The following is a 10,082-nucleotide window of genomic DNA, read 5'->3' as shown; positions in this document are numbered from 1 at the left end:
ATGATCTACATCTGTGAGCTGATTCAAGTTGATATCCCAGTTGCCCACAAGGGGACGCTGCGAATAGGTGTGTCTAGATTTTCGTGTAACACCATTTTAAACAATCGGAAATTCTGCGGCAACCAATGCCAGTGATGATTGTTGCCAACAGTTGCTCTACAAGTGCCGAAGTGGATCACGGTCTTATAGAGCGAGTATGGGGTCAGTATGGTCTTCTTCTTGCGTATGGCTGATGGAGATGCAGAGCAACAACTAAAATTTCACATTCAGGTGGTCAAGCCAAATAACCACAACAGTACTCTTAGGTCTTTTCGGTAAAGTCACGTAGGTAAAAATAAAAAATAATAAAGATAATAGAAATAAAATTCTGAATTTATTTCTATTATCAGTATTTTTTTTATTTAATAATTTCTTTCATAGATCAAATATATTTATTAAATAAATAATACTTTTTATGATAGATTTTTACCGAAAAAAACCTAAGAGTATGAATCATTGCAGTCACGAAAGCTTCAAATATAGAACCGCAACAATAGCCAGCGTAGTAGTGTCGCTGTGATGCCTCAGCACTTGTGGATCGGGCATTTCATCGTTATGCGTGTTATGGTTTGTTCTGGATTACCACGGTCGCACACTGGAGAATTTTTACTTTAACATTTGTGCATCAGGTATCCGCGTCTGCCATGATTTGTGCGGATGCGGTTGAGGGTGGACCACGAGCTTCGTTGAAGATCAAAACCAAGGATCTTCTGCATTGGGTCTTTCACAAGGTGTTAGTTTGTGAGTTCTTTTGAACGCCATTCAGTGATTGAAAAGGATAAACAGCGTTGACTACCCCAGAAAGTCGTAGTTATATTTATCAATCCCAGAGGGATGATTGCCCAACTCACAACCTTCCATTTGCGAGCAGCTCACTACCGCTGAACAACTTTGGTGGTTCATGTCGTCAGATAATAATAAACTGATAGTTCTATGCTGCAGCAATTGAGCCAATTACAATGCGATTGCTCATTAAACTGTAAGTAAACTATTATAATTCCATACTGAAATTGTTATACTGCTGTATGTCATCTTAAAACATAATCCAATACTATATTGTTAATTTTAGCAACAGAATATGAAGATGCCTACCACAATACTTTTTTATTTCCAATGTACATAACTACAACATATACAATGTTTCTTCGCACTTAAAGTTGAGCGTATTTAGTGTTCATTTCATTTCTAAATGTACACTTTTTTTTGTTTACGAAGAAACAGTGTTAGCAAGATACAATCGTTAGAGTAGCACCAGGCATTGGGTTTGTTCACCGTTAAGAGATTATCAAATGTATCATTGAATCGAATACGATTTTATGAAGCATTTTGACAAGGGCTCTCCACAGTGGTTTTTTTATTGTAATTTTTTTACAACAATAATGACGCTGGCTCTTCAGCCTCTTCGGTTCCTGAAAAAGCTTCTAAGGACGCGGAGCCAAACGTCGGACGTCGTACCGAACGACGTGCTGTGCCAACAGCGGAAACATCCCGAGGGGGGCTGCAGTGCACAACCACAGCACGACTCGCCTCTTGCCGTACTGCATGACATTAAAACGCAGCGGATGTCTGTAAAACCAAAAAAAGTCGTCTACTTGTCCAAAGCACAAATTGAACGCCAACCTAAGCACTTCCAGCATCACACCCCCCCCCCCCATTTAGCAGAAACGTACAACGCATTCTTACGTTCATCAACACCCACATTGCGGAACCAGACGATAGCGAAGGATTTAAAGCACTTTGCGTACAATCCCACTTTTGTGTCCGATGCACTTTGTTCTTCATTTGTCCATCACTGACACTGGCAGTGGTGCAACGCCCAGCTCTTTCGCCACATTGTTCTGCAAGAATAAAAACAACATTTCACACGATTATGGCGGTACCAGCTACCACCAGCAGCTCCTCTGTGTGTGCAACCTTGGCCATGAACACCAAACTGCGGACCACAGAACTTCCCACTGCCACGAATATATACATTTGAAGATGGTGCATCTGCAATGCAACGACTCTCAGACAGAGCGATCGAATGGCTTTGAGGCTGAGTGGCAAAGCATGTGGCTCACAGTAGCTTGTGAGTTCAAATTCTGTTTGGGAGTTGACTCAATATTCATCTGGGGTCTATATAATGAGTCGCACTTTGTGTGGAAGTCAAAAAGTGTTCGCTCTATGGAGAAACTTGCCCCTGTCATTATGATGGGGAATTTCCCCCCATTGGTTCAAAGGCTATCAACAGGAGATGAGCACTGATACTTCGAAGCTCACATGAGCAGGAAATGCCTGGGATTTTTACTGCAGTATTTACTTTGTCACTACCAGGGTCCTGTTTCATCAAACACCGACATTTTTCGACCTTTCTTAAACTAAAGCAAAAAAAACATGGAAAAGGAAATATCACCTGAGGGGTTTCCCCCACTCTAAAGGTAAATCTTCTTATTTCGTACGGCTGATGTAGATGCAGAGCAACAACTACAATTTCACTTTCAGGTGGTTCAAGTCACATAAGCGCATCAGGAGCAGCGGAGTGTATCGCTGTGATGTCTCCTTCGTATTTGTGGATCGGGGATTGAGTCGTATTACGTTGTACGGTCTGTTCTGTATCATCGTAGTCACACACTGAAGCGTTTTCAATTTTCCATTTGTGCATCAGGTATCTGCATCTACTGCCATGGTTTGTGCAGTGGATGCGTTTTAGGGTGGACCATGAGCTTCGTGGAAGATCAAAGCCAGAGAACTACGTTGGGTCTTTCACAAGGTAAACAAGAAACCTCTATCTTAAGTTTGGAGCTTTCGTGACTGCAGGAATTACTCTTTGGTTCTTTCGGTAAAGTCACGTATAAAGATAAAATAATACATTTATTATTTTATCTTTTTTACAAAGAGTAAGAAACCTCTACTGGACTTACATTGAGTCACGCTCGGCTAGATTCCCTCCACCATTGTATCACTACCAACGATACCCACCTGACGTGGTGGACACCACGTGACACGGATACTCAGTAAGTATAAACAAGCCCACATCGCCAGCGGGGTCGACTACAACGTCACCTGCCTGTGCCAACGCTCCTCTACTGTCGCATCCACTGCCTCCCAAAAACCAACCCCTCGCCCACGTCGTGGGAGGTGGTAACAGGTAAAGTCCAGGATTGCCAGACAGGGCGAATTATGGTGGGTGGTTCGACCACCTGGGCCGCTTCGGTAAACAAGAAGGCCTGTCTGGACTCCTCTGGATACGTGCTGGCTATTCAGGCAGAAGAATAGCCTCAAGACCTCCTGGTGCCACCCTCGATCACACCATTAGCATTTACTGGACGACGTGATTGTCAGGAAGCTTAACAGCACAGACGTCCGCATCACTCGTGCCATGATCAATGCAGACGATTGCTGGACTGACCACAGACTAATTCGATCAGTGATGACTCTGAATCTAAACCACAAACACATCAACTAACCAAAGCTACAGAGGAAAAGAGTCACGGTAACCAGATTAAAAGATCCAGCAGTATAGGCCCGACTGAAAGCACTAGCTCAAAGACTCAGCACCAACCAGGCTTCAGGAAATGTTCATGAGTACTGGACACAACTGAAGACGGCATTTATAACCAGCTGTGAAAACACCAATGGCTACACAAGAAGAAAAAACTGACTGGTTAAATGACAACGACCAGGAAATCGCAGGCCTCATTGACAAAAAGCGGAAAGTATTCATCGCGTGGCAACAACACAAACAGTCTAGCCAGAAAAAATAATCATAAGGAGGCCAAATCGGAAGTATAAACTAAAATCCTTGAACTGAAGAACAACTGGTTCAGACATAAAGCAGAAGAAATAAACATCTCGCAGATTCCAATAACCCACGTGAATGTTTTAAAGCAACCAAAGTCTTATATGGACCATCAAAACAGGGGCCTTGCACCACTTCAGTCTAAGGATGGGACAGAAATCTTCAAAGACAAAAATGCAATCATCTCCCGCTGGCAGGAACACTTCAGCACTCTTTTCAACTGCAACGCTGTTGTAGACGCTTCTATATTCAGTGAGTTTCCGCAACACTGAGGATTTAGCTGGAGAACCAACGATGCCGCTGGATGCTTCTAGATGCTACTCACGCACCTCAGTCTTTGTTCAGCTTGCGTATGCATCTCAGGTGTTATTGCGGGCTGTGCTTTACCCCTGTATTGTATATTATTTGTAATAACCCGATTTTTCCCATAACGTGGTGTTCTTCAGGAACGCAACTACCACCGCGTTGTAGGAGAACAGACTGTAGGAATGACAGGGCACTATGCGTGTGGTGCTGCTGTCTGTCTGTGGCCTTGGTACCATGTGGCTCACGACGTGTACAGAGTAGGGGATGCCGCCCTTGCCCTCGCACTCGGCGATGTGCTGGCGCTCCGGGTCGCCAGGCACCAGCACGCTGGTGGCCCCAGGCGCCTGCCAGCAGGCACAGCACACACATGGAATATCAACGGAGGGAAGAGGTTGGGTCCAGTAATGACAAGAAATATATGCGACTGCACAGATGGGCAGTGGTGGTGCCAGTGGTGGCTATGCACGCCTGTAATCCGGTGCCGTGGAGGCGATGAGGGGTTGGAGGATCACACGAGGTGTTGTGAAATCCCCTTCCCATGGGCGTCGTACGGTTTGAAGTGTATTACGTTGAGCTTCTTTCACACCGTACGTAGCCGACCGTGCTAAACAGAAGTGTGGTCACGTGGACTTTTCTCCAGGTCCCCTAGTTTTTCCCTCCACATTTAGAATCAACGAGTATTTGACTGCTATAAATGTCCACATGATAAGCCACTTAGGTGAGCTATCATTTGTGGCCAGGTCACTTCTGAAAAAGATCTACATAGCTCAGTGGGCCTTACCTGGTAAAATAAAATTAGTTTGTTTGTCGTGTTGTTTCCTAAATGGCAAGTGACCGCGTACCGGCGGCAAGTGGCGGTGGATGCTCAAGAGGTCAGCCATGCGAGACTCGAAGCCTGGGGCAAAGCAGCTGAGATTGACGGCGACGAAACACTGCCCCTGCACAGGTGAGCGCACACAAGTAAGCATACACAGGTGAGCACAAACAGGTGAGCACAACAACAACCGACATTCGCCACTAAGTGGTGGTGACGTCACCACGACGCTTTTGCCAGGCAATGTACACCTTGAGGCCACGTGAAGTGTCGAATGCCCGCTGGCAGGAGGTCACGGGGCAGACCCAGGTGCCACGGGTCGACTGACTGAGATGACTGGCTGATGCAACACCTGTGCCCCCTACTGTGCCAACTTGCTCTGCTTTAGCCACACGGCGCTCCGCTCGTTGTTGTGAGCATCGATCCTCCGCCCTCCATTGTTGTTGGTGGGCGACTGCCTCCAACTGCCCAGTAGCGTCCTTCACGAGCCTCCTCCACAGAGGCTGATCTTGACACCGCTGGTACCAATCATCGGCAAGTCCACTCAGCTCCACATCTTCCTGTACCACATCACTCCATCTCTTCTCTAGCCCGTGCCACACCCGTTTAGCCCCCTTTATCCGACCGAACAAAAGCTATTTAGGCATGCAGTGACTAGGCATGCGGGCTACATGACCCAGCCAACGCAGCCTTGCCTGCCGGAGGAGCTTACCGATGGGACTTTGCCCAGATCTTTCAAGCATTTGTGAGCTCCTCGTACAATCCAGCCTGGTTAAACCCAGGATGGATCGTAGGCAGGCCAGCCTAAATGTTTCCAATCGGCGAAGATGCTCCATTATGGGGGTCCATGTTTCGCAAGCGTAGAGAAGGGAGGGAATGACTGTGGCCGAGAAGACTTGAAGCTTCGTGCAGAGCGACAGACCAGGTAGCTTCCACACAGCATTACGCAACCGATGAAAATATAATGCTGCTTGACTGATTCCGATTTGAGACCTCTGCTGTCAAACCAGAGCCGGTCATGAGCACACTGCCAAGGTATGGGAATTCTCCACTCTTTCCACAACTGCCCCATCACCGATTGGGAGTTGTGGGGGTGGAGTGCCCGATGGTACAAAATACCCAGGCAGGTGCTTAGTTTTGGTGGGGGTGATGGTAAGGCCCCACCTCTTAGTGGCACGCTCCAGTTTCAGCAACAGCGCCTCCAACTCCTCCTCTGAGTGAGCGGAAAAAACCAGATCATCGGCATACATAACGTGGTTGACCAATAGGGAGCCATCCCTTGTACCAGACGGAAATTCCTCTGGTACAGCCATAAAAGGCTTCACGAGCTACGTGGTCGAAAAATATGCTAAATAATGTGTGAGCCAGAGGACATCCCTGTCGCACCTCAAGCTGAACAGGGAATGGCTCCGAATCCCGGCCACGTAGTTTTACCCGGGCCCACTCACCATTATGAAGGTCCTTACTGATCGTGAGCAGAGGGTCAGAGACTCCTAAAGTACGAAGAAACAACCCAGAGCCCAGGCCTACTGATGGTATCATAGGGCTTGACCAGGTCAATAAAGCAGAGATGTCGGTCTTGTTGGAATTCCCTACACCATTGCTGTAGCAAACGGACAGAGAATATGGCATCTGTGCAGGACCGCCCTTTCCTGAAACCACATTGAGCCTCCACAAGCCTCTCTTCAGCGTGCCTGGCAAGGCGATGTTGAATAATCCTTGTCAGGGCCTTTCCCGGCACACTGAGGAGTGAAATACCCCTGTAGTTGTTACAGTCTGTGCAGTACCCTTTCTTAAAGAGGGGGACCACAAGGGCATCCTTCCAATCCTGCGGAACCCGTCCAGTGGTCCAGACTGTTGTTATGATGTCATGTAGGGCAGTCTCTGCGCAAACGCCACCCTCCCTCAGCATTGCGCTTGGGAGATCATCTCTGCCCGGTGCATTTCCTGGTCTCAGATTCTGGATCGCCTTCAGTACTTCCTCAACAGATGGCACCTCAGCCAGCCACTCACAGGGGGTGACTTCCTCCTCCAATATTTGAGGCACCGCAGTCTCAGCAGGGTCATCCCCACTTTGTCCCACGATGTTTTCCATGTCGAGGGATTTCCCCTCCCTCAGGACTTCACAGAAATGCTCAGCAAATCTGCAAACCTGTTCCTGGGGGTCGGAGATTGGATCACCGTTTTTTGCCCTAATGATGGTAATAGGTGTGGCGCTGCAGGTTACTTTTTTGATGGGGTTAAATAGGGATTTGTGATCACGGGCCATTGAGGCAGACTCCATCTCCTCAGCAACCCGTGACCACCACCCATCCTTACAGCACCTCACGGCTCTCCGAACCTCTGAGCGAATGCTGCGGTAAGCCTCCTCATTCTCTGACATGGGATGCTGTAGACGATTAGAGTGGGCCATTCGCTTTTTCTCAGCCATCCTGAACACCTTCTCTGTCAGCCAGGGTCTCTGGGGAGGTTTGGACCGTGTACCCAAAGCAGCCACTGCAGCTGCATGAGTCACAGTCCTAAACCTCGCCCATTAACCCTCGACATCTGCAGGAGTGGGGGACGATGCCAACGCCAGCCGCAAGCGATCATGAAATTCTCGCTTGCAACATTCATCAGTAAACAGTTTTGAGACACCTACGAGGTCGGCCACGCGGTTGGTCTCCCTCCAGGTGCGGACATTCTTGCTGTATGTAGCACCAGCCATGATGCCGCAGAACACCTCCACCATCATGCCCAGGCCGTAGCCCTTGTAGCCTCCTGGCGTCATCAACAGGATGGGAGAGAGACTCTCATTGGATTACAGTAGAATCCCTCTTAACGACGGTAATTGGTTCCACAAAATCCGTTATAAAGTGATTTGTTCGTTAAGCGCTTATAGGAAATACACGTTAAAGGCTTAATTCGTTCCGAAAGCATTGAAAGTTATACCCTTTTTCACCCCCAAAAAAGCACTTTATAACATTTAAACAATGTATATCAATACCTAAAGATACTAACAACATTATGAACACATATTATTTAGATAAACATGGTTAAACAATGCATGAATTCATATTTACTGTACCTACAACAGCTCGTCATTAACTGGGGAATGGTCGGTAAGCGAACACATTGGGCTCTATGGAGGCACTATACTATTATACACTACACTATACACTACACCACTATAAACTACACATTGGGCTCTATAGAGACACTACACTACTCTACACTACACTATACACTACACCACTATAAACTACACATTGGGCTCTATGGAGGCACATCGTTAAGATATTAGTCGTTAAGAAGGGTGGTTGTTAAGAGGGGTTCTACTCTACACTACCATACACTACACTACCATACACTACACTACCATACACTACACTACTATACACTACACTATACACTACACTACTATACACTACACATTTGGCTCTATGGAGGCCCGCCCGTAATTAATTAGTCATTAACAGGGGTGGTCGTTAATAGGGGTTCTACTGTAGTGGGGGAAAAAAGCTCAACGCATTCATCAATACCACCGTGTATGGCTTTAAAAAATGACATAATAGGCAACGTCTGAGGCAATCGCCCCTCTTCATGTGCTATGAAGAGACATTGCTCGAAACGTCACCTCTTATATATAATAATTCAAATGTATAATGTGCATTCCATTCTAGGATCCCAATGCGCAATGCATGGAAAGCAGTGAAACAAAAACAGAACCAGGGCCACCGAGCAAACTAGAGAGGGAAATACATTTTAAAGAGATGGGTTTTCAAAGCAGATTTAAACATATCTACCGACTCTGATTTCCTGATTTAAAGTGTCAAGGCGTTCCATAGCATGGGTGCCACACTAACAAAAGCCCGATCACCAAAAGAGCACAACCTAGAGACCTGGGAGTGCTGAGCAGTTGGAGATCAGAAGACCTTATGGACCTTGATGGAATATATAAATGTATTAATAATGTGGGATGGGCCCTTTTAAAACCCTATAGGTTGATAGCAGTATCTTATATATGGGGGAAGTGACCAGCATGGCAAGGTATGGTTGTCAACCCCCGTGACTCGCGGTGCAATGTGGCTCGCTCGCGTTATAATAAATAGTAAATAATATAAGCTAAACCACAGTCCGCGGTAACACGTGAGATGTGTACGCAGGCTGAACAAAGACTGAGGCGAGTGGGTAGCATCCAGAAGCATCCAGCAGCATCCCGCCTTGTATGATGCTACGCCAAGGCATCCCTACCACCGCTTATTCCTACTCGCGCGACATAGTTTGGTTCACTCAATCGCGTCATAGCTAATTCGCATCCGCGTGATAAAAAAAAAAACACGTTCCCTGGTACATTCATTGCGTTATATACAATTCGCGTTGCGAAAACAACATGCGGCGTTATGGGAGAACAGACTGCACCTGTGGCTTCGGCTCCTCCCAGGGCCAGAAGGCCTCCTCCGTCCAGCACCTTCTGCGGGTCCTGCGTGACGGCGCCCTTCGCGTCGCAGCCCCAGCCCTCGGGAATCGTCTGCTGGTTGCGCGCGTGCAGCTCGACCTGCGCGCACGCGTGTGTGGGTCCCGCAACAGCCCGGGGGTGGAACCGGCAGATATTTACGTGAACATCGCCACGTCTCCTCCCTCTTGTGATAATTTCATCTTGGTAACCTGTAGCGAGCCGCTGTGACAGGTTCATGGAGTTGGCCAGATATGTACAAAAAGGTCCACAGAGCTTGGGCAATTTGTTGGCACCTGCTCTGACCGCCTTGGCACTTGTCGGTGGTCTGCCGTGCCTCTTTAGCAAAAACTCGCGCGTGCTACAAATATCGTACATCAGCGTTTTGAAATGCAAGTGGCTCAATTTCCACCGCCGTGTAAAATGACGACAGAAGAGATTGGTGCCACGAAAATGTGGCCGCTACTGGAGTATATTGGCACAAGGCAGGGGAAATTTTGGAAACAAACAAATAACGAAATGGGCAGTGGGACACCTTACAGGCTATCTGCCTGTGGATCATGACAATGATGATATAATATTATTATTGCGAGTGCGTGGTTACCTTGCCCAGTGCAACGGCTGACGTGGCCATGTCCAGCACGAAGCTGTCGTCCTTCCCAGCTGGCGCCGCCACGCTGATGGGGTTTGTTCCCAGAGTGCACTGCAAT

General features: G+C 47.4%; 1 protein-coding gene across 1 annotated transcript in view; it reads right to left on the bottom strand.

The window, feature by feature from the left end:
- Positions 1 to 1,118: 1,118 nt before the first annotated feature.
- Positions 1,119 to 10,082, bottom strand: part of LOC144722933 (putative oxidoreductase YjmC) — a 28,652-nt gene continuing 19,688 nt past the window's right edge. Inside the window, exons 6-11 of the mRNA XM_078601358.1 lie at positions 9,977 to 10,075; positions 9,339 to 9,474; positions 7,579 to 7,697; positions 4,966 to 5,061; positions 4,357 to 4,467; positions 1,119 to 1,877 (exon numbers count right to left, since the gene is read on the bottom strand). Coding sequence (XP_078457484.1) covers positions 1,818 to 1,877; positions 4,357 to 4,467; positions 4,966 to 5,061; positions 7,579 to 7,697; positions 9,339 to 9,474; positions 9,977 to 10,075 — 621 coding nt within the window. The 3' untranslated portion in view covers positions 1,119 to 1,817. The remainder of the gene's footprint in view (positions 1,878 to 4,356; positions 4,468 to 4,965; positions 5,062 to 7,578; positions 7,698 to 9,338; positions 9,475 to 9,976; positions 10,076 to 10,082) is intronic.

The sequence above is a fragment of the Lampetra planeri genome, chromosome 16 (assembly GCF_965212315.1).
Source record: "Lampetra planeri chromosome 16, kcLamPlan1.2.h2, whole genome shotgun sequence".
In the NCBI taxonomy this organism is placed as follows: Eukaryota; Metazoa; Chordata; class Hyperoartia; order Petromyzontiformes; family Petromyzontidae; genus Lampetra; species Lampetra planeri.
Note: the sequence above shows the minus strand (reverse complement) of the source record. Positions and strands in the feature narration are given on the sequence as shown.